Source organism: Hyaena hyaena, unplaced genomic scaffold, assembly GCF_003009895.1.
Source record: "Hyaena hyaena isolate Hyena2069 unplaced genomic scaffold, ASM300989v1 scaffold_19, whole genome shotgun sequence".
Lineage (NCBI taxonomy): Eukaryota > Metazoa > Chordata > Mammalia > Carnivora > Hyaenidae > Hyaena > Hyaena hyaena.
In genome coordinates, this window is record NW_024080651.1 from 5326703 (window position 1) to 5353503 (window position 26801).

The 26801-nt window shown below is 53.0% G+C and overlaps 3 protein-coding genes across 3 annotated transcripts; 1 reads left to right on the plus strand and 2 right to left on the minus strand.

The window, feature by feature from the left end:
- Positions 1–50: 50 nt before the first annotated feature.
- On the minus strand, positions 51–2541 carry SELENOM (selenoprotein M). The gene is made up of 5 exons (XM_039225182.1): positions 2332–2541; positions 1110–1145; positions 892–926; positions 483–561; positions 51–404 (listed from the first exon to the last, which is right to left on the minus strand). Exons 1-5 carry the CDS (start codon positions 2449–2451, stop codon positions 246–248), a joined length of 429 nt encoding a protein of 142 aa, XP_039081113.1. The 5' UTR covers positions 2452–2541; the 3' UTR covers positions 51–245.
- Positions 2542–10144: 7603 nt separating this feature from the next.
- Positions 10145–19365, plus strand: INPP5J (inositol polyphosphate-5-phosphatase J). Its single transcript, XM_039225888.1, has 13 exons — positions 10145–10249; positions 11882–13047; positions 13396–13512; positions 13644–13752; positions 13958–14074; positions 14413–14588; positions 14976–15087; positions 15228–15337; positions 15481–15664; positions 17799–17936; positions 18104–18181; positions 18307–18411; positions 18610–19365. The coding sequence occupies exons 1-13, from the start codon at positions 10145–10147 to the stop codon at positions 19114–19116; spliced, it is 3024 nt and encodes a 1007-aa protein (XP_039081819.1). The 3' UTR covers positions 19117–19365.
- Positions 19366–19816: 451 nt separating this feature from the next.
- On the minus strand, positions 19817–24859 carry PLA2G3 (phospholipase A2 group III). Its single transcript, XM_039225927.1, has 7 exons — positions 24319–24859; positions 23155–23287; positions 22771–22905; positions 22186–22493; positions 21396–21525; positions 21171–21287; positions 19817–20556 (listed from the first exon to the last, which is right to left on the minus strand). The coding sequence occupies exons 1-7, from the start codon at positions 24857–24859 to the stop codon at positions 20352–20354; spliced, it is 1569 nt and encodes a 522-aa protein (XP_039081858.1). The 3' UTR covers positions 19817–20351.
- Positions 24860–26801: the final 1942 nt, after the last annotated feature.

The window sequence follows — 26801 nt, forward strand, 5'->3', positions numbered from 1 at the left end:
AGGGGGGCTCCTATTCCCTACCCTCCTGCAGCAAATGAAGGAGTCGAGTCTCCGTTAGGGCGAAAAAGGATTTAATTGAGCTGGGGAGGGAAGAAAGAGGGGTTAGGAGGAACCCCCAACTCCATCTCTACCGGCTCTAGGACGGAGAGTCGGCCCTCAGCGAGGGAGATGTTCCCGGGACGCTGAGCGCTTCATTCTGTCCCCAGGGCTCAGGCGGGGGAGGGAGCGGGCCCTCATCTCTGGACCTAAAGGTCAGCGCGGGCCATAGGGCCTTCAGCAGGCCTGGCGGGAGCCCGCAGGTACTCCGCGGGAACAGGTTCGTCAGGCGCTGCCTTGCGGTAGAAGCCGAGCTCCTGCACCAGCTCATTGATCTCCTCGCGGGTCATTTCGCTTAGTGGGATTCGCTTGAAGTAGAGGAGGGGTGGGGTCAGTGACCCTCGCCCCGCCCTTAGCCCCGCCCCTTCCGGCTTCCAAGGCCTCACCTCCAGTTCTTCGTAGCGGTGGCCCAGCAGGACGAGCTCTGGGTCTGCCCCCGGAAGATGTTTCATTACCAGGTTGTGACTGGAGTTGTTAAGGCGTGTAGTGGTGGCCTGAGGCAGGTGGGATCTCCCACCTATGAACAGCAGGTGAACAGCAATGCCTCTTTTGTCCAGGTAGGACATCCCTATTTACACGTGAGGAAATAAGAATTCAAAGAAGTAAAGGGCCCTCTTTTCTGTTCCTGTGTCTGTGGCAGTCATCACTAGTCAATTTCTCTTGACTACCACCCAGAAATTCTCTGGCCAGTCACTATCAATCAATTCCACTTGTCAGATGAAAGCCATTTGTCATCCCTACCTGTAAAGTTAAGTGGAAGGAGATTCTCCCTCCCCCAGAACAGAAAAAGGATACTATAAAGGGATATCCTGGGTGACGAAGGCCTTCACCTGGGGAAGAACCAGAGCATCAGACCCCAACCACCTCGAGACACCAACAGGAAACTGAAGCCTGCTGAGGTCACACACTCCTGACTCCCACTCCAGGGAACCGCCCCCACCCAATCTTTGGGATGTTACCCATCCCTCAAGTTCAGTGTGAACAGAGTTGGAGACCCCTTCCTTCAAACTTACCTCCTTCAGGCGATTCAGCTGTCATCCCCCACAGGTCTGTAGGGAGACAAATAGGGATAGGTCAGGAGTCCTTCACATCTGCCCCAAGCACACCCTCAAGACCATTTTACCCTCATCCAAGAGTTGGGTGGAGCTGTGGATTACCCCTGGAACAGCAGCTCCCAAGTTATGGAGATGGAGGTTCCTTATGGGCAAAAGGGGGAACTCTGTACAGATGGGAAAACTGAGGCTTATGGACATCAGGAGACAGAGGAGTAGGGCCAGAGACCCATAGGGCCACTTACCAGCCTTGGTGCTCTTGCCTGCACACCTTACTGACTGTTGACTCACTCCTAATCAATGCCCAAAAGAAAGGATTACTTCTTTCAGGCAGTAGAGACCTGGGCCTGGTCTTTGGCCCCTTAGGGTGGAGGCAGACCAGAAGGAAACAGCTCAGAATTGCCCTGGAAGACCCCATTAGAGATACCTGTCATCTGGTCCCTATCTAACCCCATGCAGAACTGCCCCTCCATTTGGTTGCTTCCCCAACATGGGAAGCATGGTGTTCCCCCCACCCCAGCACTCCCAGAGAAGGAGTGCCACCTCCCAGCAGGAGTTGAGACCCCAGGAACACCCATTCTAGTCTTCCTTCCTCCTCCACCCCCCTTTTGTCCGACAGGAAACTAAGGCCCAGAGAGGATTTGTGATGATTCAAGTCACACACAAAACAGGGACTTTAGCAGTAATTTCCTCACAGAGGAGGATGAGGGACTGCTGCTGAGTAAGTGCTAGTAAATGCAGTTGGCTTCTGCGTGGTGGGGCAATCGCGAAGTCTTCCCTCCCTCAGGCCAGGGAGAGAGAAACCGGAACTGGGGTGGGAGAGGAATTCCAGGGAAAAAAAAGTGGAATGATAGGAGGATGTAAAGTTGGCTCCAGAGGGCAGGTTTAGAAGAGTCATAGGCCCGGAGTAGAGTTAGGAGACGGGGCCAGTGTGTCTGGGGCCCCGCTGTCCAGACGGATAGGAAACTGGGGAGGAGTTCGTATTCCCAGGCGGCAAGATCGGGCTACCACAGTGGGTGCTGGGGCGTCCTGAGGCTGGGGAGAGGGTGGGATGGTCCCGGCCCTGAGTGGAACTTGGGAGTCGGGAGGATTCTGGGGTCAAAGTGAGCGGTGATTCCAAAGCTAAATTAAGGGCCAAAGGGTTGGGGGCAGCGGTCCCTGAGCTAGGGACCAGCGCACTCACCTCTACCCGGGCTCGGGCCAGGCCGTGCAAGCGGTTCCAGTCTGGCCGGAAGGTGGTGACGGCAGCCCCAAGTGCCGCGAGAAGCAGCAGCAGGGGCGGTGGAGGAAGCAGGAGGTGCATCGGAACCGGGCCGAAGATGATCCACAAAACAGGAGGCGAACCCCAGAGGAACTGCGCCACGTCTGGGTCCACCGGATGGCCCCGCCCCCGCACAAGGCCCCACCCCGCTAGGGACCACGCCCCTAGTTGTCAGTCTCCTCCCAGGGACGGCGCAAGGGCCTCCAGCTCTCTCCCAGCGAAGCTGGGGATCTTTTCTGGTCCGAAATCTTCTCTGGCCCTTAGGCCTTTTATTATTCCAGCGCCGAGAGTGCCCACACTCCCTCCGCCTACCGAGAGAGCCTAGAAGCTACGGCAGGATGCGGCCAGACAGTGCTCCCTTACGCCGGCAGGGGGCGCGGGAGGGATGCAGACGGACAAGGGAGTTTCTGGGTCAGCCACTCGTCTCGAAGATAGGGGAAACTAAGGCTTGAGGAATTCTTGTTTGTATCTTTTATTGCTTTGGATGAAATTCCGATCTGGGTTTCAAATCCATGGAGTACATATGATGGCGGAATTATGTACTTTGTAGGGTTTGGGAGGATAAGAGGTTAATACACATAAAGCTCTTTAGAACAGTACCTGGAACAGTGTTAGCTTTCAGTATTTCATTTCTTACCTTATAAAGGTCCTGTTTACTCCGTTTTGCAAGTTGAGAGACAGGCTCAGAAAAGTAGAACAATGAGGTTGTGGATCTGGGATTTGAACCTGAAACATCGCTGTAGTCATCTCATCAAACCAAAAATGACTGGATAAATAAGGACACTATCTCCCCTCTTTAAGCCTGAGGCAGACACAGCAAATTACTCACAGTGCTCTTTCTTGTTGAATCTAGACTGGGAATCAGAATCCTTCTCAACATCAAGCCAAAGCTGAGTAAGAGTAAGTGAGATTTTCATAGACTCTTAGGCATTTCTGCCTTTCTGGGCCTTTTCCTCCATTAAAAAAAAAAAAAATATATATATATATATATATAATATTGCATTTTAAAACTGCTTTGATTTTTAAAAAAAATGAATACAATCCTGACTGGATTCATTATTATATGTTTATTTTTTCTTTCAATTTTAAAAGAAATGAAAATTAAAACATATGCATAACCTCTGAAAGTATCATGGGCCCTAGACACTGAGCCTAATAGATGAAGTCAGGTTTCTTTGCTTATACTCTGCTATCTCACATTCATTGACTTGATTGTAAAGATATAATAATAATGGGATTAAAGTTGTTATTTACTACCCATTCTTTGTAAATACATTAGGGCACTGTAAATTTAATTGGTTTTGTCCAGCTATTGACATGATAAGCTTTGTCTAACACTCTGTTTACTGCTGTGGAAATGTGAATTCATCCAAGTTTTCCAAGGGGCAATTTGACTCAATAAATCAAACCCCTAAAAACATTTATTCTATCCAGTCATTCCATTTGTCAGAATTTGACTCAAAATAATCATCAGAGAAGGGACCAATTGTTAGGTTATCAAAACATTGTTTTACTCAGCCGTGGACTTTGGGGTCTGTGCTCTGGCTCAAATTCTGGTGCCCAAGGCATGGGCAGCAGTGCCTTTGGGAGGAGCTGCTGAGTGTAAATGGGTACTGGACTCCCTGTACCTTCTGGCTTTTGGGTTTTGAGGCATGGATTTATGGAAGAAAAAGCAAAACTGGAGTTTCCCTGAGGAAGAGAAAATTCCACCCCTGGACTGCAGCAGCCCCTCCTGCCCAGAAGTTTCCAGACTACTGGTCTGTCCTACAGATCTCAGATGTGCCTTACCCACCTCTACAGTTATATAAGCCAATTTTTTGCAATAAATCTCTTTGTGTATTAAAAAACAAAGCAAAACAAAACAACGGGGGTGCCCAGCTGGTTCAGTCCCTAGAACATGCAACTCTTGATCTTGGGGTCATGAGTTCAAGCCCCACATTGGCTGTGGAGCCTACTTAAAAATAAAATAAAAATATTAAAAAATATATATATCATTTTTAAAAAACCCACTGCTTATAATAGTGAAAAACTGGAGACACAACCTAAGCATGTCACATCAGGGAATGAGTTAAGGATATCCAAAGGATAGAAAATCATGCCGTTGTTTTAAATGATGCTGCATAGTGTTGAATGACATGGATAATGTTCATAGTTATGGTATAAAAGTTAAGCTATAAAAGAGTAATATCATTTGGGAGTTGTGATGCTTCGGGCTGCAAGTCATAGAAATCCCAAGTTAAACTGACTTAAAAAATAAAGGAAGTCTCAAATAACAAAAAAGTTCAATGGCAGGGAGGGCTTCAGGTGAAGTTTGATTCTGTTAACAAAGTCACCAAGACCTGATCTCTCCCCATTCTGCTTTCCATAGTGTCAGTTTGTCGTTAGGCCAGTTACCTGCATGATGTCAAGATGGCTGCCAACAGGACCACAGACTTCTTTATTTGTATTTAATCAAGGGAAGATGATCTTTTTTGGTAAACTTCTTAGGAGAGAAAGCAAGCTTTCTTTCCCAATAGCCCTTAGAAAAAGTCTCCTTATATCTCACTTGTCCATACATGATCCAATCATGTGGCTAGGGGAATGGAAATTGCTCATTGGCTTAACCAGTTGAGACCCATTCCAGAAGCCTATCAAGGCTATGGGGCTCCAATGGATGTTGTAGCATCAACAGAGTAGCCTACCAATTTTATAAAATATATATATAAAGATACATATACCAAATAACAAAATCTAGGAGGAATCAAGCCAAGAAGCCAAAATGGTCATCTCTTGGTAGATGAAATTATAGGGTTAATTTTTTCTCCTTTATATTTTTTGTGTATTTTCCATAATAAATACGTATCACCAAAATATAAACCATAAACATTATTTACAAAATAATGGGACAAATGCCATGGGTTCCCCCAACCTTACCCCATACCTTAGCAAGAGCCTCAGAGTGGCTCTGAGTGGCTGACGCTCGTGGCCCTATGAAGCCTGTGGCTTTTCTGCTGACAGAGCCAAACCTCAGTGCCTCATGGGCCCACATTGTTCACTGGACACATGCCACCAAACCACTCTCATTGCATTAACCTAGATGCTGTGGCCTAGAAGGGCCACAGCCTGGGCTGCTGAGGGTTGACTAGCCAGCCAGTGGAACCAATGGTAGAGACACTGGCCATAACAATACCAGGAACACTCTGGCATCAGTACCCATGGGAGGCCCAGGATCTCCCAGAACAGATTTCTGCTTGTAATCCATGCTCTTATGTGGCATTTTGTAATCTAGGCTAGCAGCCTTCCTCAAATGGGTCTGGGTTTGGGCTTTAGTCTGTGATGGGGTCAGGCTCACGGTCTGAGGCAGCCCTTAGTTTAAAGCCAAGTTTAGAACTGAATCTGGGGCAGGACTCAGTCAATAACTGGGCTTGGATCTCAGTCTGTGACTAAGATCAATGCTCAGTCTATGACTATACTCAGGGCTCAGCCTTTGACCAAATTCCATGCATAAAATGAAGCCAGGCTCAGTGTGCAACCAAAATTGTATTACTTTGGGTCAGAGCTCATTTTGAGGTCAGGATTCAATCAATGATTTGGCTCAGCGCTCAGTCTGTGACCAAGACCATAGCTCAATATGCCACCAGGTTCAGGGTTTAGTTAATGACTAGACTCAGAGTTCAGTCTAGACCGGAGGTTGGGGCTCAGTCTTAAATCATGGGTAAGTCTGGACTAGGATTAGAATTCAGTCTGTGACTATGGCTCAGTCTTAGGTGAGGATCAGGGCTCAATCTGGATCTAGAATCAAGGTCTCAAGTTGGGATCAGCCTTAGGGGATGCATCAGCCTTGGACTCAGATCAGGCTCAGTACGTGAGTAGAGTCGGGGTTCAGTCTATGACTTTGGTCAGGGTAGGGTTAGGTTTAGTTGTGGCATGGGATCAAGACTGTTAACACCAAATTTAGGGCTCAAATTGGATCTGGGATCAGGGCCAGGGTTTAGTTTGACTCTATGCACTGTTTTGAAATCTAGAAAAGCAATTTCTGGATGCATGGGCGCGAGGGGCAGATCAGCTTGCAGGAAAAAAACAGCCCCCAAGCAAGCTTATATTTTTGCAGGAAGCCTCCTCTTTCCTTCTGAGACCAGTGTCCTAGAGCCTTCTAACCTACATGGCTCTGCTGCCCAAGATCCCCTCGCACCAGAGTAAAAATAGCCACTCACTTCAGAGCAGCTGACAACGGGTGCTGGGCTGTCTGGGAGGAGGGGGAGCTAAAGGGAGGGAGAAGTGATGCCTGAGCTCAGCTCCAGCTGTGTGACCTTGGGAAAGTCACTCCTCCTTGAACCCGTTTCCCATGGGGCAGAATGGGAGTGAGGATGACTCTCTCTCTCTCTCTGTCTCTCATGAGAATAAGGAGACAATGACATAACATGTGGCACTCAGTTCCAGTAAGGAACCCTGGAGTGAAGGGAGGAGAAATGTTCCTCTGTGTCCTATATATTATACTTCCTTCTCAGGGAAGCCATCCTTAATGCTTACCTCTTCTACCTTCCCAAAATACCCTATGGCACACTGTACATCTTCAGAGATTTATCAGCTAGTGGCCATAGTATGACCTCCCCAACTGTGTGCCTGGGTCAGAGTGGCCAGGGAACCAAAGGAAGGAGGGCAGACACTTTTGTACCATTACCATCCTCAGGGCACCTAGGAAGTGGCTCAAGGAAGAGGAAGAGGAAAGAGAAAGTCTGCCTTCCCTGTTATGGTGGATTTACTCTGAACCAAAGGACCATGAGGGCACATATCCAAATTTTGCACCCTTTCATAGCCCAGACCTTCCACACTCCATTCTTTTGCCTCTGCTTCCTAGGACACTTCTCCTTTTTCCAATTTGGCAACACTGACTGTCCTTCAATGAAGGAGTTCAACAGTCACTTCTATGGGAGAGAATTATTCACTCCCTCCCCAGGAACCTTATCCTTTGTTCCCTATTGGCTGTGTAATCCCTATAGCTCAGTTTCTTCCTCTGTCAAATGGGAATCTTATTACCATCCTCGCAGGGTTACTATGAGTGAGATAATTTGTCAATCATCAGCTCCCTCCTTTCCTATTCCTGACCTAAACAGCCTGAAGGGTAACACTAAGAGTTTCCAAGAGGGGGTTGGACAAGATGTACCCTATGTCTCAGTACACCACCCCCCTACTCCCTGGAGTGAGGGAAGGGAGGCCGCCAGGAGGGGCCTTTGGAGACAGCCGTCTCCAGGGGGGCGGTTCTCCCTGGCAGCTGCCCCCAGCCTGCCGCCCGGAGCCCCAGAGCCTGTTATCAACCTCCTTAGTCATCACGCCAGGAGCTCAAATATAGCTCTCACCCTGCTTCCTTCTCAGCCATGGTCCGCCCCCCGTCCCCTTCCCTGACAAAGCTGTCTGGGTCTCAGAGCCCCTTTCCCTTCCTCCCAGGAATGCAACTAACACTGGGCCTCAGTTTCAGATCTACCAAATGGGCAGGTTGGAGCAGATGATGATGATAGTGATATTGATGACAATGATGGCACTAGTGATGATAGCTTCAGACCAGCTGCACTTATGGAAGGCTTGCTTGTGCCAGACTCCATGCTAAACACTTCATGTGTGTTATCTTGTATCTTCACAGCAACCTTAGGTGGTATCTACCATTTTATCTCCCTTACACAAATCAGGAACCTGAATGCCCTCCCCAAGTAAGTCAGTGCCAAGGCCAGAAACATAATTCCCTATGGGATCTGACTTCAGGGAGGGAAGATGATAGAAAGTCCTGGGCTGCCCTGCAATGTGCAGGAACCCTCTGCTTGCTCATTTGCATGACATTTGCCTGGCTTCCGAAGGACATTGATGACCCTGTCCCAGATCTGGATGGCTGAGCCCTATGATGGATCCCAGTCCCAGCCCCCACTCCATTTCCAGGATTGCATCCAAGGCCAGTACTCATGGGGGCCTCAGCTTTCTCTTCTGTACAATAGAAGTTAGAGGATTGGGCAGAGTTAAGTTCAAATTGTCCTTCCCTCTTTGGTGGCCTGAGCACCACCACATGTCCACTCTCACCTCCTCCGTCAACACCACCTCCACCTTCACCTTCAGTTCTACCACCACCACCTCTTCCTGCATCAACATAACCCCCCCACTGCCTCCTTGCCCACACCTTTCCTCCACCCATTACTATCACCCTCATCACCATCACCACCGTCCCTTCATTCTACTACCTCTCGACCATTGCCAACGTCTATAACTGGTAGCACCTTCATTTATCCAAACCATCGCCACAGCCTCCATCATCTGTGTCAGTCTTCCACTTCCAACATCATAATTACGTACCTCATTATCTCCACCACTACAGTCACCTCCCCTGTAACCATCACTTCCACCACCCTTCATCACCCCAAATCCTTTCTACTCCAGGGCTCTAACATGCCCTGGGCCTCTGCCCCTGCAAATTCCAGCTTCACAGAGACACTGGCCTAGAAACACAGGCTTCATCTAGAGACAGTCAAACAGAGGTGGGAAGCCCATCCAGGAGAAGGGGAAGAGGCATGTGTCCACATGACTTTCACGCAGGGGACCACACAGTCCCATGGGGATACAGAGGTGACTGTTGACCAACAGAGAGCTCTGGGTACAAAACTCTGCACATTTTCTGCCTAAACTGAGTGAGATCACTCCTCTTGGAGCAATTGAGCAATTCCAGAAGAATCAGGATTTCAGGGGCTGCTTAGCAGATAAGAGTATGAGAGGGAAGGAGGCAGAAGCTGGCCACCTCTGAGCCCTGTCACTCATTCACTCTTCTCACTCAGTGATTGAGTCAACCGCTCATTCAGCAAACACTTCCCTAGACCCAATGCTGGGTCCTGGCCTTCGATGTTTCCCAAGCCTATTTTTGACCTGCCAGTCTGTTTCCCCATTGCTGGGCCTTTCTCCACCCTAGTTCCCTACCCCCAGATACCCCAATTGGCTCCTGATGGTCTTAGGTCACTAAGAAATCTCCCTTTCTTCACTGAAACTCCCAAGACCTCCCCAGCTCACCAGGTGACCTTAAGTTAGTCCCTCACCCAAACCACACACCCAGTGAGCACTGGAGAAAAAGATGAGAGGGGGCCGAGCTGTGGAAGCAACTGGGGCTAATGACAAAATGTCTGCAGAGTAGCAGGGGGCGGCTCTGAGGCTGAAATGGGAGGGGACTCCAGAGGCTGGAGCCTGAATGTCTGGCTCTGGGATGGGAAGAATCAAGCCAGACAGGGGCAGGCACCAAGGCCTGAAAATGGGGCAAAGGTTGGGGCCAAAGCAAGTCCTGGGCTGGCAGGGAGTCAGGAAGGTCACAGGGTCATGGCAGGAACTCAGGTGTCTCTGCCATCCTGAAAAGGGTGTTGACCTCTGAGTTACCTGTCTCTACATTACCCTCAGGTGTGGTAGTATCCTACCCTTGAGTAAGGCCAACCAGGCCTACTGGCAGGAGGGTGGGGACAGACAGACAGCCTCTTCCATGCTGCCAGTTGGGACCCAGGCCAGGCCAATGGGTACACTCGCCACCCTGCCCCATGGCCATTTCAGCTTCAGCAATCAGCCTGAAGCATTCCCAGAGGGTAGGCCACCTTGCCTTGGCCACTTCTAGGTTGGGAAGTGGGTGCCTGTGCCTTTAAATTCACAGCAGGTTGAAACGGCTGATGACATCACTGGTTCCCGGGAGCGGAGGAGCTAGAGCCAGAGCCCAAGGGAGCCCGGGCTGCTAGGGGCTGCAGACATGGAGGGCCAGAGCAGCAGTGGCAGCAGGAGGCCAGGGACCCGGACTGGCCTGGGTCCCCTGCCCATGCCCCATGGGGTTTCTCAAACTGAGGCACCTTCCAAGGTAAGACCCCTAAAACCTAGCCCTCCCATCCCTGATCCTTGGTCCCACACACCCCCATACACCGCAGGCACCCTGGTGCCCCTGGCTGAGGGGCTGGCTCTCTCCTCTACCCAAGCAGGGGCTAGGCAAATAGAACACTTTGGGGACTGAGAGGGCAGTGATGGGACACCCAGAGAGAGATGGAGTTACCCATAGCCAGGAGCCCCCAGGAGAACCCTGGAATGGGTGTCAGGGAATCCAGCTGTGCTCCAGCTTTGCTGTGTGACCTTGGGCAAGTTGCTTGTTCTCTCTGAACCAATGCAAAATGAGGAGGTTTGTCCCTGAAGACTAAAACAGTGACATCTGGGATGTCTAAGTTGTTAGTGCTGGAGGCGGTGTGGTGGTTGGGGGGACACTTGGAGCCAAGGAGGATACCCAAAATGCAGCCTCAAAGAGCTAAGTTTGGGGAGGAAGGTGGAGGCAGAGTTTCAGATTCTTTGAACCGAGAAGGACATCGGACACAGACAAAGCTCCATGTCTGGAGGCAGGAATGGGGCCACCTCAGGGTGAGCGTAAACCTTCTGCTCTCCCTGGCAAAGGACGTTTTATCCTGTCTTCTGGAGACAGGGGCATCAGAAACAGAGGACAGATGGGAAGGGGGAGGAGGTCCTGGCAGGGCCTCATCCCTTCCCCCCACCCCCGGCCACTCCACCTGCCAGACAAAAAGAGGATACCTGCTTGCCTGTCCTCAAAGGTAGGGGAGATGGGGAGAGGGTACAAATTGGGCACAGAGAAGTGCAATGCCAGAATCAACAGAATTCTGGACTTTGAATGTTAGAATCACACTTGATGAGAATGGATGATTCCATGGGCTCAAATGAAATCCTAGCAAATGTTGGGGTCATAAATGCAGAGACTATGAGACCAAGGCTTCTCAGAAACAAGGTGTAGCCAGGGACCCTTCACCAGATTCCTTCATTTTACAGACAAAAACTGAGGTCCTGGGCAGAGAGATGCTTGCCCGAGGTCACACAGAGCTGGGCTTGGAATTGGCCTGGGCTTGGAATTGGCCTCGTGGCCAGTCTTAACCCTAGGGTCTTGATCCTTTATGAAACTATGCGTACTGGTGAGGAGGACAAACAGGACCAGGACCAAGAAGTTTGGGATGCTCGGCAGCAATGAACCTGAGGGTTCCTGAGTCCTGTGAAGGGAAGGAGGGGTATTTAGTAAGCTAGACCCAAAGTGTCCAGAGAGAGCAGATCTGGGATGTCAGGTCAGTACCCCTTAGCCAGGGGAGTAGCAGGAAATGCAAGGAAGGTTGCTGAAGGAAGACGGCCCCAGCCGTGTCAGTCAGGAAGGCAAGGAGATAACCCTTAGGTTCAAACTCATACCCTGCCTCATTTGAGTTGGGGTCTTAGTTTCCCCATCTAGGAGAGGTGTCAAACTTGAGGGAAAGGATAAGGTTCTGCATCCTGTTTCCTCCAAAATAGAAGCTGATTCGCAGCAGAATGGATTGAGGTGAGAAATTAGGAAGAACTTCCTTGCAAAGATGTGCCTTTCTTAGCTAGATGGACTTGGCTGGGGTCTCTATGGAAATTGGGGCACAAGCCTCTGGTTAGGGCTACCCTGAGTCTTTGACTTGTCTTCTGCAAGGTGGACTCAAGTTTTCAGCTCCCAGCGAAGGAGAATGCAGCCCCAGTACCCTCGGAACCAAGATTGGCTTTAGCACCTGTGGGGCCACGAGCAGCTATGCCACCTACCACAGAGGGGCCAAGGCTGGCTCTGGTGTCTCCCCGACCCATCCTGACTCCACTCTCTACCCCTGGCAGGCAGAAAACAGCTCCTGCCTGCCGCAGTTCCAGCCTGGCTCCAACTTCTGTGAGCCAGTTAGTCATGTCTGCCTCGGCTGGGCCGAAGCCTCCCCCAGTGACCTCAGGCTCAGTCCTGCCTCCAACATCCCTGGGGCAGCTGGTAATATCTGCTTCAGCAGGGCCGAGGCCTCCCCCAGCCACCCTGGGGCACAGGCTGACTCCAACATCCAGGGACCAGAAGCAGGTGCCACCTGCCTCCGTGGGACCCAAGCCAGCACTGGCTGCTTCGGGCCTGAGCCTGGCCCTGGCATCTGAGGAACAGACCCCACAGCCCCCCTCCAACTCTTCCCCAGTGCCCAGTCCAGTTTTGTCATCCTCTCAGGAACAGGCCCTGGCTCCAGCATCTGTGACACCAACCCCGGCCTCTGTAGGATGGACACCAGCTAAACAGAGGGATGCCCCAGCCCCTAAACCTCTCCCCTCTTCTGAAGGGCATCTCCAGCCTTCAGCTCAGACATCTGATCTTACGGGCTCCACATCCTTAATCCAAACACCCCCAGACTCCCGGATCTCCCCCTCATTCAGAGCCCGGCCTGAGGCCCCCCGCAACAGCCCTGAGGATCCTGTCCTGCCCCGACCACCTCAGACCTTGCCTCTGGATGTGAGCCAGAGCCCTCCAGAGCCTACCACCCGTTCCCCAGGACTTCTGTCCCCCACCTTCCGGCCAGGGGCCTCCTTGGCACAGACTGTGCCCCCACCTCTGCCCAAGCCACCCAGGTCTCCCAGCCGCTCCCCCAGCCGCTCCCCCAACCGCTCCTCCTGTGTCCCCCCAGCCCCTGAGATGGCCCTCCCCAGGCCTAGCACCAAGGGGGCAGGGACTAGTGGGCACTTGAGCCCCAGTGTTCAGCCCCGAGAAACTCCAGCTCCGGTCACCACCTCCCCTTCTACATCCACCTCATCATCCTCTTGGTCAGCTCAGCCTACCTGCAAGAGCGACCCCGGCTTCTGGTGAGGGGGCCCTCTCCCAAGGAGGGTTGGTGGGACTTGAGCTCTAAAAGTGGCTATTCTTCTAGTGTGGCTTACCCTACACTGCCCCAGTTTACTTCCATGAGGAAGATTCCTTGCGGGTGCCGGGCCTACTGTGGGATCTTTAGAAGATGGTATCTCTTGCTAAGGGTCTTGCCCGTCCTTGCCTCTGGGAAAATCTGATAGGAGGAATATTGGGTCCACAGTCCTTCTGAGAGTTTACACCCACACCTGCCTCAGTTTATTTCCCCAGAAAGAGCCCTATGGGAGGGAGGTTGAATATGAGGGAGTGATGCCCAGTGGTAACCCCTCCTACACCCCCACCCCCAGGATCACTGTGGTCACGTGGAACGTGGGCACCGCCATGCCCCCTGATGACGTCACATCCCTCCTCCACCTGGGCAGCGGTGGCGATGACAGTGAAGGGGCGGACATGATTGCCATTGGGTGAGGGGGCAGGGCATGTGGACCCCGCTCCTGAACCCCTTGTGCCTCCCAGAGCTTTGCCCATGGGAGGGGCTTCTAGGTCACCCCCAACCCCATAGCGGCCTCATCCCCCACCCCCACCCCACCCCCAGGTTGCAGGAAGTGAACTCCATGATCAACAAGCGGCTCAAGGATGCGCTCTTCACAGACCAGTGGAGCGAGCTCTTCATGGATGCGCTGGCACCCTTCAACTTTGTGCTGGTAATGGCTCCCTCAGCCCCTGGAAGGGTGGAGACCCCTGGAGACCCCTAGCTCTGCCTGGACTTACTGTGGGGCCTGCTGGGCCTCTGTTGCCGGGTCTGTGGAATAGGAGGATAGAGGAGCAGATCTGAAAGACTGGGGGAAAAGGCACAGTGGGGCGGGAGAGCTGTGTGGTGTCTCTCAGCCTCGTTGCCTCCTGCCGCAGGTGAGTACTGTGCGGATGCAGGGCGTCATCCTGCTGCTGTTCGCCAAGTACTACCACCTGCCCTTCCTGAGGGATGTGCAGACTGATTGCACGCGCACTGGCCTGGGTGGCTATTGGGTGAGCATGGGAGCAGCCTGGGAGGGGACAGGGCCCCAAGGGGTCTATAGATTAGTTCCTTGGTCCCCCAAGCATAGACAAGGTCCCCTCCCCTTGCTCCACCCCTTAACCTGATACCTGCCCTGATTCCTAACCCTACCCAATACCCCACATCATTTTCTAGACCCAGCCCTCTTTTTGTCCCTGGCCCATCCCAGTGTTCTGGTCCTTTCCCTAGAACCCACCCCTCTCTAAGCCTTTTCTAAGGGCTGGCTGGCCTCACCCTTCTCTATGCCTCCCTCAGTGCCTCAGCTATTTGCCTAGGACCCGCCCTTGACTGCTCCACTCTGTCTCCCAAGGGCAACAAGGGTGGAGTGAGCGTGCGACTGGCAGCCTTTGGGCACATGCTCTGCTTCTTGAACTGCCACTTGCCAGCGCACATGGACAAGGCAGAGCAGCGCAAGGACAACTTCCAGACCATCCTTAGCCTCCAGCAGTTCCAGGGGCCTGGGGCTCATGGCATCCTGGATCATGAGTATGGGCGGGGCTGGTGAAGGAGGGGTGGCTCTCTTAAGACAGAATACAAAACCTTGGCCACAGGGACCTGAGGGCCAGCGTGGGTGGGCCTTGTGGGGAGAGGCAGAGCCTATAGGGGTGGGTGACCACCCAAACTACATCTAGGAACACAAATGCTGGTAAGTTTGATGGTAGGGCCAAGCCTGTTGGGTGAAGCTTTGCTGAGGGGTGGGGCCTTGCTGAGGGCCCCAGAACCTAACCTTGTTCTAGATCCACATTTCCCTGCTGCTCCTTGGCAGGTTAGATCTGCTGCCACCCACCCCACCTACTGCATCATCACTAGGGGCATCCAGTGCTGTCATTGGATGGGGGTAGAGAAGGATCTTTCAAACAGATCTTTCAACAGCCTCGTGTTCTGGTTTGGGGACCTCAACTTCCGCATTGAGAGCTATGACCTGCACTTCGTCAAGTTTGCCATTGACAGTGATCAGCTCCACCAGCTCTGGGAGAAGGACCAGGTGCAGAATCCCAGCCTGCACCCTCAAAACCAAGCATACAGAGCATGACCTGGCACATTTTTGTATCCTAGGTTCTGGCCCTTGCCTTTATCTGCCCTATCCAAGCTGTTGTCCAATTCTGCCCTTTTGGACCTTCACAGCTCAACATGGCCAAGAACACCTGGCCCATCCTGAAGGGCTTCCAGGAGGGGCCCCTCAACTTTGCACCCACCTTCAAGTTTGATGTGGGCACTAACAAATATGATACCAGGTGAGCTCCGTACTGGGATGAGGTGGAGATGTGGGCTGAGGTCTTCTGGATAGGGAAGAAAGGGAAGAGGGGCAAGAAGTAATGCTGGTGGCCATGTCTCAACCCCCATCCCCTGAAATTTGGGTCACCCCTGCCCACTGCAGTGCCAAGAAGCGGAAACCAGCCTGGACAGATCGTATCCTGTGGAAGGTCAAGGCTCCAGGTGTGGGTCCCAGCCCCTCAGGACGTGAAAGCCACCGTCTCCAGGTGACCCAGCACAGCTACCGTAGCCACATGGAATACACAGTCAGTGATCACAAGCCTGTGGCTGCCCAGTTTGTCCTGCAGGTGAGTCCTGGCCTTATCTTCCCCTCATGATATCCGCAGGTCCAGCTCAGCATCCCATGGCCCACCAGTAATCCCTTGTATCTGCCCTCAGCAGCATTCACTCATCATAGCAGAGTGAGAGTGGGTTATGATCTCCATTTTCAGATGAGGAGATGGAGGTTCAGAGGCACAGCATCACAACAGGGTCACACAGCCGATACACAGAAGAACCAGGATTTGCACCCAAGCTAGCCTGATTTCAGAGTCCATGCCTTTTCCACTAATCCCTAACTCTGTTCTGAGAAAGGATTAGGGTAATTTATGTTAAAGTTCACTTTATGTATTCATTATGTATTATGTATGTAATAAGACCAGCAAAATCAAAACTCCATATAGTTTTCATTCATTATTTATTTACCATTTTACCATGTGCCAGGCGCTATGAGTGAGGTAGTAATAGGGAGGAGGAGTAGAGACATGAAAAATACAAAGCTAAATTCTAGTTACTATAATTTAACATTGTGTGGGGCGCCTGGGTGGCTTAGTTGGTTAAGCGTCCAGCTTTCGCTTAGGTCATGATCTCATGGTTCGTGGGTTTGAGCCCCGCGTTGGGCTCTGTGCTGACTGCCAGCTCAGAGCCTGGAGCCTATTTCAGAGTCTGTATCTCCCTCTCTCTCCGACCCTCCCCTGCTCACGCTGTCTCTCTCTCTCTCCTAGAAATAAATAAAAATATTTAAAAAATAAAAAAAAATAATTTAACATTGTGTTTAGGCTTGAGGTCTCTGGTTGGCAAAGTAAAAAGGAGAAATGCTAGAATGTCAGAATGGGACCTGAGAGACCATGTAGTCCAACATTCTGTTTTTCTATAGGGGAAACTGAGGCCTTCCAGTGGGGTAGGCATGTACTCCAGGCTGCATATACTCTTAGCAGCAGAGGAGGGTAGATTCTGCCTTTCCAGTCCTGAAACCCAACTCTGGGCTCTCCAATTCCCTTGATCTGATAAGAGGGAGCCCTGTAGACCAGAGAATGTTTTCCCTGGTTACTTTGTCATGTGGTCAGTCAGGGGGACATTGGTCAGTATCCTCAGCTGAGAATGTGAATCTGCCCACATCTGGCCTCCCATGATTTTTGGTAAAAGACTCGGGTGTGAAGTTTCACTTTCAATCAGGGGCCTCACCTTCAGAACCACTCCTTTTGGGTGCCTTTTGGGTGCTGCTCCTTTTGGATACCCTGACCTTACCTCCTCAAGGACTCTGACCCTTGCAGAATGTTACCTGTTGAGCACCTAGTACATGCCAGTCCCTGTGGCTTTGCCATCCCTTTGAATGCCTTAGTAGGCCCTGTGGTATCCAAATTCTTCTCCCAGTTTTACTGGTCAGGGAAACTGAGTCTCAGAGAACTTAAGTCTCTCACCCAAAGCAACACAATCAGAATGGGGCTTAGTGGGAGTTTTGGCCTGCAAGGCCCTAGAGAGCATTTCTAAGAGGCCACTCCAGGCCACTCCAACTCCTGCTATTAGGAACTTAGGGACAGGGAGAGGATGTGCTGGTTTCTTCCGGAACAGCCTGGCTCAGAAGCTGAGGAGAGAGGGAAACCTGAAACCACATAAACAGGGGAGCAAACAAAAGCTGGAGGCTGACATACCATCTGAGTCCTTTCCTGAGGGACAGAGATAGAGCAATGACTGAAACAGGGCTACACTATTCACTTCAGAGCTGTATTCTTATGCCCTAAGGAGGCTATGGGCATAAAGAGCCCTGGATTTGGAGGCAGGAAGCCTGGCATTTATCCTAGACCTGCTTGGGTTTTTGTTTTTGTTTTTTTTTAAGTTTGTTTATTTTGAGAGGGGGGAGGAGGGGCAGAGAGAGAGAATGAGAGAGAGAAAATCCCAAACAGGCTCCATACTGTCAGCACAGAGCCCAATGCGGGGCTTGAACCCATTAACAGTGAGATCATGACCTGAGCTGAAATCAAGAGGTGGGTGCTTAGCTGACGGACGCCCCTATCCTAGACCTATTCTGCTTCGGTTTCCCAGTCTGTAACATGGTTTCAAAGGCCCTTTATCACAGCCTATTTGTGCAGACTCAGGCCCAAGGGCCCTAGGTGCATGGGATACTCGAGGGTCTTCCCTGATGTTTCCCCTGCCCCGGCGCAGTTTGCTTACAGAGACGACGTGCCCCTAGTGCGGCTGGAGGTGGCAGACGAGTGGGTGCGGCCAGAGCAGGCTGTGGTGAGGTACCGCATAGAAACGGTGTTCGCCCGCAGCTCCTGGGACTGGATCGGCTTGTACCGGGTGAGAAGGGCATAGATGGTCAGTGACTTGGGGAAGGGAGGGCCTGGAAGAGGAACTGGGTACCCAGGGGGAATCACTGGCTTTTCCAGAGTTTGTTGTTAACACTGGGGGGCTGGGTCACTGGAATAAGGTGATAGGAGTCACAACCCTGATTCCTCTCATCCCAGGTGGGTTTCCGCCACTTCAAGGATTATGTGGCTTATGTCTGGGCCAAACATGAGGATGTGGATGGGAACATCTACCAGGTACTTAAGGGGAGGGGGAGAGTGGAAGGAAGTCTCTGTGGCCCTTGGGGCTCAGGACTTGGTTTGGGCAGTCTTTGAGGCTACTTCCCTGACCCCAACCTGGGCCTATGCCCTGGGCCCATCAGGTGACCTTCAGTGAGGAGTCACTGCCCAAGGGCCATGGAGATTTCATACTGGGCTATTATAGCCACACCCACAGCATCCTCATCGGTGTCACTGAGCCCTTCCAGGTGAGTAGGTCAGACCACAGGATCTGGGGTGCTAAAAGACCCTGTTCAAATGCCACAGCCTCCACATTCTGTTCCATGATCTCCTATAAGTAGCCTAACCTTCCTGGGTCTGCCAATGGGAAGGGCTGGAGTGGTTCCAAGATGCTATCAGTGGCTGGTTATGGAGTGGGGCACACCAGTAACCAGCCTTCCCCCCAGATCTCGTTGCCTACTTCGGAGTTGGCCAGCAGCAGCACAGATAGCTCAAGTGCCAGCTCAGAGGACGAGGATGACAGTACCCTAGAGCTGCTTGCACCCAAGTCCCGCAGCCCCAGCCCTGGCAAGTCCAAGAGACACCGTAGCCGCAGCCCGGGCCTGGCCCGCTTCCCCGGCCTTGCCCTGCGGCCTTCATCCCGTGAACGCCGCGGTGCCAGCCGCAGCCCCTCGCCTCAGAGCCGCCGCCTGCCTCGGGTGGCCCCTGACAGGGGCAATGATGGTGGCAGCCGGGGCAGTAGTGAGGAGGGGCCCTCTGGGCTGCCTGGTCCCTGGGCCTTCCCACCATCTATGCCTCGAAGCCTGGGCTTGCTGCCTGCCTTGCGCCTGGAGACTGTTGACCCTGGTGGTGGTGGTTCCTGGAGACCTAATCGGGAGGCCCTAGCCCCCCATAGCCTGTCTCCCAGTCCTCAGGGCCGGCAGGGGCTGGAGGAAGGGGGCCTGGGGCCCTGAGGGTGGATGGGCAGATGGTCCAGGTGGCTCCCACTGTGCCCCAATCGTCTGTAAACCCACCCGTGTCCCTCTTGCTGCTGCTCCAGCTTTATCTGCACCTGCCACTCTGTCTTGGCCAGGGGTGGCCAACTGGGGTCCCCCAAACTGAGTCCTGGCACCTCCACTGTGACAGTCACCTATTGGCCCCCATCTGGGATGGGGGTGGTAATCCTGGAGGTCATCAATTAGAAATTAAATTCTCCAGAATCACTCCTGACTCCTTCCTAACTTGTTAGCAGTCTGGGGGTTGGGGTAGTCAGAGAATGAGACAAAAGAGGCAAGAGGATGACAGATCTGACAATTACCAGGCACCAGCTGTATATATGGCACATGCCATCTCTTTTTAATATGCACCACAACCCTGAGTTGTGGTGCTGAGTTCAGTGCAGTTCTTAAACCCCTTTCACAGATGGGCAAACTGAGCCCTCCAGGAGGTAAACCTCTTGAAATCAGACACCTAACCACAGTTTGGCTCTGTGTTGCAGGAAGGGAACGTTTACAAGGTGCTAAGCACTGTCCATGTATTGGTTTACTTAATCCTCAACAATCCTATGAGGTAGGTCCTGATTACACTCCCCTTTTTCAGAGGAGAAAACTAAGGCTCAGAGTGGAAGAGGCCCCTTGCTCAAGGAAACAGAGGAGATTTGGGCCAGGGCTGGGCCAAGAAGGGCACGGCAACTGTTAAGAGAAGGGAGTCCCCCACAGGGAGAAGAGTTGGGAATCTCTCTCTAGCCACCCTCCCCTTTCCTGTAGTCAGACACAGGCACTTCTGTGACATCCCATCCCTTGATCTGCTGCCTCAGGCCTCAGCAGATAGGTGCTGGGGCTCTTCTGGGCAGGGTCTTGAGACATGTATTAATTTTGCAACCTGGAGATACATGTACCTCCTACTAGTACCTCCTGAGGCTGCTGTAATAAGTTACCCTTTCCCCATTCCCCAGAATGAGCTCCTGAACACCACATCCAAGCACAGAAGGGTTGTATCACCAGCTCAAGATTGCTCAGCACAGCAGATGTGGTCCAGCATTTCAGCCTTGCTCTCCCTTCCCCCCATCCAGCCTCCTGGCTGTCTACAAGGGCTTGTGCCATGCTGCAATCTAACATGTGGAGAGGAGGCCAAGACCCCCAGGGCCTAGCAGAGCCAGGGGCAAGGTCCAGTTTGGTGCCCAGGAGAGCTGGAACTGAGGTCACTGGTTCTAGGATTTCTGCTGCCCATCAGGTCTCCAGGCTGCCTGGGTCAGCTGCAGACACCGGTCATAGAATGACACGGGGGCTCTTGGGTGATTTGAAGGCCATGCCTGCCCCTCATCTGTGCCCGTACCCCAGAGCTGGAGTCGCCTCTGCTGAAGTCGCCGCAAGTGCTGAGCTGACACCTTGATGGCCCTAGGGTCTCTGTAACAGCTGTGGGCAGAGAAAGGTGGAGCAGGTGGTCATGGCTACCAAGGATCCCACCCTGCTCTGCAGACAGGGGACCAAGGCCTAGAGAGGAGCAAGGCTGGAGCCAGGGAAGGGTGGATTACATCTAGAAGGGTGCAGAATAAACCTGGGCTAGCATCTAGAGGCCCCAGTTCTGCCATTAGCTGGCTGCAGAAGCCTAGGCCAATCTTGGCCTCGGTTTCCTCACTTGTTAAAAGGGAGAGGTAACAAGGGGCTTGCCCTGGGAATCAGAATTGAAATGAGACTTTAGGTTAAAAGTAAGAGTCAAGCAAGCAAGCCTTTTACTGTGTGCCAGACAGGCCTTGGGCTATGTGTGTCACACACACCATTTCTTTGGCTTCTACATCCATTTTACAAATAAGAAAATGGAGACATGGAGAGGTGACTCAACTTGCAAGGTCACACAGGAAGTGAGAGAGTCAACATCAACCCATATGAACCAACTGCAGAGCTTAACCCGGGGCACCAGGGAGTAGGGTATGATGAAAATGGAGCTCAGAGGTGCCCTAACCCCTTTCTCCATGGCTTTGCCCACCCCTTGGGAAAGTGCCCCCTCCCTACTGGCTTCCATGACTTACCCTGTGCCCTCAGCACAGTCCAGTGGAGGGGCCAGCTGGAAACAGGTTGTGCCTAGCAGCTCCCAAAGTATGCTAGTGCCTGCAGGTGGGCTGTGGAGCCTCAGGAAGCGTGCCAGGCTGAGGGCAGAGGCAGCGTTAGGATAGGGCAGGAACTGGCCACCTAGCAGCCCCCTCTCAGTGACTGGCAAAAGGCTGCCTACCCCCAGGGGTCCAAACAGGTCTCACCGGCGAGTGCAGTTGCAGTGGAAGAGGGGTTCATGGGCACTATTGAGCAGTTGGAACTTTGTTTCCAGAGGTCCGATCTGCTGCTCACATTGATCCAGGTGGCGGAAGCTGCGGCAGGCCCGGCGGGCATCTGGGTGGGGGGAGCATGGTGATGAAGGGAGCCCAGTCCCCAGCAAAGCCTTCCAATGCCCACTGCCATTTAGGAGGAACATAGGCACACGCACTCAGTCAAACAAACACAGTGTCCCCCTGTCTCATGCCCTTCATGCCCTCAGAGTGCCACACACATCACATACACACACCGCACACACAGACACACACAGCAGTGCCACCATAGGGGAAGAGGGTGGTCAGGAAAGGCTTTTTGGAGGCATAGACTGCTAAACCAAGGCAAGGAGAAGAAGTTGGGAGAGTGCTCCAGGGAGAAGGAACAGCATGCACAAAGGCCCAGAGGTGGGAGAGAGCAAGCTGTTTTTGAACAACCAAATGAGGTTTGTGAGTTTCAGCTGGGGAGGAGAGTCTGCAGGACCAGTACCTAAGCCCCCTGGGTGCTGGGACATCATCATCTGAGGTAAGAGGAGCCATGGTGGGGGCTCAGTGAGCAGTGATATGGTCAAGTTTAGGGCTTATGAAAATTCCTCTGGCTGTAGTGTGATTTGATGGGAGAGGTTGGGAGACCCCAGGAGAAGTTTGGAACAGGAAGGGAAGCAACATAGGGCTCCTTGACCTTGCACAGAGGCAGGGACACCTTCCCACATCAGGAACCCCCGAAGTTAGGTTTGGAACTCACCCTGAGGTTTTAGGCCATTCCAATGCCCCTGGAGGCCTGGATGGGTGACTTCCAGCCAGGCTGTGGGGGACATATCAGGTTGGGTGGAGGACACAGGGGTCCAGAGAGCTGTGGTGTTGGTTTTGCCGGGGTGCTTAGACCCTTTCCATTGTGGTGGTCGCTTCTGAGGATGCTGCTTCTGTCGTGGCTTGCTAGGGGCTGGGTTCTGGAGGTTGGGAGGCTGGGGGGTGGCAGGGGAGCTCCAGGAGGCATTATAGAGGGTCCTGGGCTGGAGGCGGGCAAGAGGTATGGAGCCATATGTTCTGCACCTGAAAGGTGGCAATTGGTAACTCACAATACCCCTCCAATAAGCCCCAGGTTCATCTCCATAGAGACCAAGTTTCTGCCAGTCCCATCCCTTGTCCCACTGGGTTGTGTTGGGCACCCAGGGAAGGTCTGCATCCTGGGCCCTGTCCTGAGGAGAAGACAGGGAGGAGGAGGCATCATTCCTTGGAGGACAGACATACAGACAGGCCTCCCTCCCTGGGTTTGGAGGCTGGGCTCCGTCTCTGGCTAGGAAGGAGATTGAGGGGGGAAGCTACATACCCTCCCCACCAGTACCACGCCACACACGCCTCCTGCTCCTCCAGCATGAAGCAGGGGACCTCCAGCACATTGAAGAAGGCCACGCCCACGATGTCCGAGATGGAGTCCTGCTGGTTCTTCAGGCATTGCTGGAACCTGCCCCAGAGCTGGTACTCAGGTCCCTGGACCACAGAGAGCCAGCCACCTGGCTCCTACTCCAGCCCACCCATCCACTACCATACAGGTGGTTTGGGATCCCAGAGTCTCTTCTCCTAGGGCTCAGCTTTCCCACCTGCATGATGAGGGTCTGGCTGGCTGATCCTTTAGGATTCTTTAGAATTCCAGTTTCTGCACCCAGGAACTACTCCACCCCTGAGTCCCCAACCCTCTCTGCCCACTGCCAACCTGGCATCACAGTCACAGTGGGAGATGGTGTGGAATCGGTAGTTTCTGATACCATAGCTGTACTGGAAGGGCGAGATGTTCTGTGGGCACTGGTCATGTTCCCGGCAGCAGAGATCAGGGCCCTGGAAGATCCCTGCAGGAAGCGGAGGGGGGTGGGCAGGGCACCAGCTCAGCAGGGTCCTGGACACCACACACGGGCTATACCCACCATCCAGTGCAAGAAGCAGGGACCTTGTTCTCACCCCAGCCCTGATGCAGATGCCCTGGGTGGCCTCAGGCCACTCTCCATCTTTGGGACTCTCAGTTTCAAAACCTGAAGAGAGCCTTCAGGCGCAGACTCTACTGGGCAGGTCCAAATGCTGGGCAGCCCACCCAGGAGCGGTTATCCAGGAAAGGGACTTCCTCAGGGGAACTAAAGTCTGCCTCCAGAACTCCCAAGCTCACACCCCAAATAAAACTCCAAAGTTATGAATGTGTATGGAATGGAATGGCAAACAGGCAGGGTGCAACCTTTTTCATTGGCACAATGAGGCATTGCCAGGATGCCAGTCTGCTCCAACTCAGGTGCCAAAGCCTTCCCCCAGCCCTCAATGCATGCACAAAGACAGCTGTACTGATGGTGCAAAAAAGTCATCTGTGTTTGTCACCATCTGAGCAATAGTGCCTTTTACTGAACATTTCCCAAGTGCCTGGCACTTCCCACACCCAAGCTAATGGCAGCCCTGTGAGGGAAATGTCACTTTCATTGTACAAGTGAGAAAACCAAGGTTCAGAGAGAGGAAGTGACCTTCTTAGCTTGAATTTGCTAACCCAGGCCTTTGGGTCTCAGTATCCATTCCACCGGGCGCCTTGTCCTCATAAAGCCTCTTAGGTGATGGCATTTTGGCCCAGCCAACCTAGGATGCACCCCAGTCTACCCCCTCCCTAGGATGGTGGTTAATGAGGACTCTGAGGTTTGACTAGGATGTTTCCCTTTTATGACCTAATTCAAGCAACCCAGGATGAGACTTATTATGGTCACCCCATTTTACAGATGAGGACATTGAAGTTGACAGTGGTTAAGTCACTCACTCCCCCAAGGACACACAGCCTGGGAGAATGGGGGCCAGGGCAAAAGCCTGCACTTCCCTCCCCTGCCCCCTTGTCCACATCCCCATCACTCACCCAGCTCTGTGAAGTTCCCAGCAGAATCCCCAACTCCACACCACAGCGTGCCAGGCATGGTCCAGCCTCTCTTCAACCGCTGGTGTCCTATGCCGCTGGGTACTCCTCTGTGTCCTTCTGCTTGCTCTTTCCCGGCCCCTGCTGCACGCTTCTCCCTAGCCGCTGCTGGACCCTCTTCAGTCCCTCGGCAGGCTCCCCACTGACTCTGAAGTGTGGCCAGGGCTCTCTGCAGCTCAGGTCCAGGGGTGTGGATAAAGGAGCCCCGGGTGATCTCACCAGCACAGAGGGCACTGAAGGCTGCAGTGAGCTCTGGCTCATCTTGCTGGCTACAAGCTTGCAGCCTCCCGTGCCCATCCCAGTGGGTGTGGAACAGGGCCAGTCCCTGGGCATTCTTGCCCAAAAAGCTCAGGGTCCCCAAGGGGCTGCCGGAGATGGGCCTGGCCAAGTGACAGGAGGTGCTGTCCCAGAGGAGGACAGATGAGCCCCCCACAGCCACTCCCAGGAAGCTCAGCATCCCTAACAGCACTACCAGAATCCCCATTCCGTCTTGGCCCAGCCCAGTCAGACAAAGCCCCCAGAACACCTACCGCTGGCAGCCCACGAGGCAGCAGCTTTAGCAGCTGAGCGGAAGCGGTGCCCTGCAGACCCGGTGCAGCAGGGCCAATGAATGGAGCTTTGGGAGGAGTAGGAAGGAGACTGGAGTATGGGGTGATCTCTGGCTTGTAACTGAATCCACCGGCTGGGCAGGCCGCTGATTGGCCAAGGAGTGTACTTGCCAAGGCCCACGCCCCCATTTACCATGCTTTTCTCATCCAGTCACCTACTACCAGCCCCGCCAGGATGGGGACTGTGGGAGCCAAAGCCTTGGGCCCTGGGACAGGGGGCTAGGAGAGGGATCTCTTTCTTCCTAGGGAGGGAAGAGGGTTCAGGGGCTCAGAGGAAGCTCCTAGAACTTATCCTCAACCCCCGACCCCAGTAGTGGGTGCCACACCCACCTCCAGGAAGTTGGCAGAGGGCCATGGCCTCTACCAGAGTTGGGTGAAAGAGGTGAGGGCAGGGCTTGGGCTCCATAGCCACCCCCACCCAAGGAGCTCCTGAAGTTTCTGGAAAAGGGAGCATCTGTCCCGTGGCTACCTGGAGTACACCTTCCCACCACTGCCCAGGGCTGGTTCTAAGAAAACCTCTTGGCATAATCAGGGGACAGTGCCCCAGGGCTCTCTACTTCCTGGGACTCCAAGTCAGAGGCCTGGCCAAGCAGCAACCTTCCTGATCTGATAGATGGTGGAGTGGAGACACAGCCAGAGCAGAACTTGCAAGCAACATGGGGCAGGGCTATGCTCTGGACTTAAAGGGACTATGGTCCCCAGAGGAGCAGAGGGCTGGTCAGGGGGCTGAGTCTGCAGCCATCTCCATCCATCCATGGACTATGGCCACCAGTGGGACACAGCAGTCATCATGTGCTCCCCAAGAGGAGTGGCCTCTCCACCAGGGAAGAGTTACAGCCAGCATGTGTTCCTGTGTCCCAAAGCTAACATATCATTCAGCTTCCAATGATTCAGGGAAGCTGGGGTGCTTACACTCATAAAGCAGAAGAAGAAACTGAGGATCATTGAGGGTAAGGAAGCCTTGGGAGACAGGCTCCAGCTAGGGAGGGGTTAGAAGCTGTCAGTATAGTTCTTGGAAAGCTTTAGTGGGAGATCAGAGCTACTAGGACAGTGATTGTCCATCTTCCCATCAGCCTACTGCTCCCCCAACATTCTTCCCAATCTCCATCCAAATCTCTTCCAGGAGGGTGAGCCCCAGTGAGGCAGAGCCATGGGCAGAGCTGGGGAAGAGAAGCTCACTGTGTACAGCAGCGAGAAGGGAGATTTAGGGTGTGCAGGCCTATCTCTGCTTCAGAACCAGCCTGGGCCTGGGGTTCAGGAGGTCATAGCTGGGGACAATGAAGAGGGAGAGTGGATGGGAGTAGCCCAGAGCCAAACTTCTTCTCTCCAGAGGTTGGGAAAAGGGGTGTGAAATAGAGAGTGTGGTGATAGGAAGGGTAGGGAGACCTGGGGTTCCCAAAAGGTAGGAACACCACTGAACAAAGGTGGGTCCCTCTGGGAAGAATTCTAATGTTTGGAAACTATTGTTCTGGTAATTTTCCTTAATTATAGGAATGGGAACCCACCTCTGCCCACCTTTTCCATATTACAGAGCTCATCACCCAGGGAGGCTGGGAGGTCCCATGGCAGGAATCCAACTTTCAAAGTCAGACAGACCTATCCTGGGTCTTGACACTGTGTGACCACAGGCTTTGAAGTCTTAACTTCTCTGAGTCTCAGTCTCCTCATCTGGGTGATGGGTCTAATCACAGTAGTCAGTTCACGGGATGTTGGGTAAGACTCTCTGCACAGGGACTGGCATCCAGGACACTGTCACTAAACCCTCAGGACATCCCTGGGCAGGAAGCAAATTAACCAGGAGAAAGCAAGTCCCCAGAT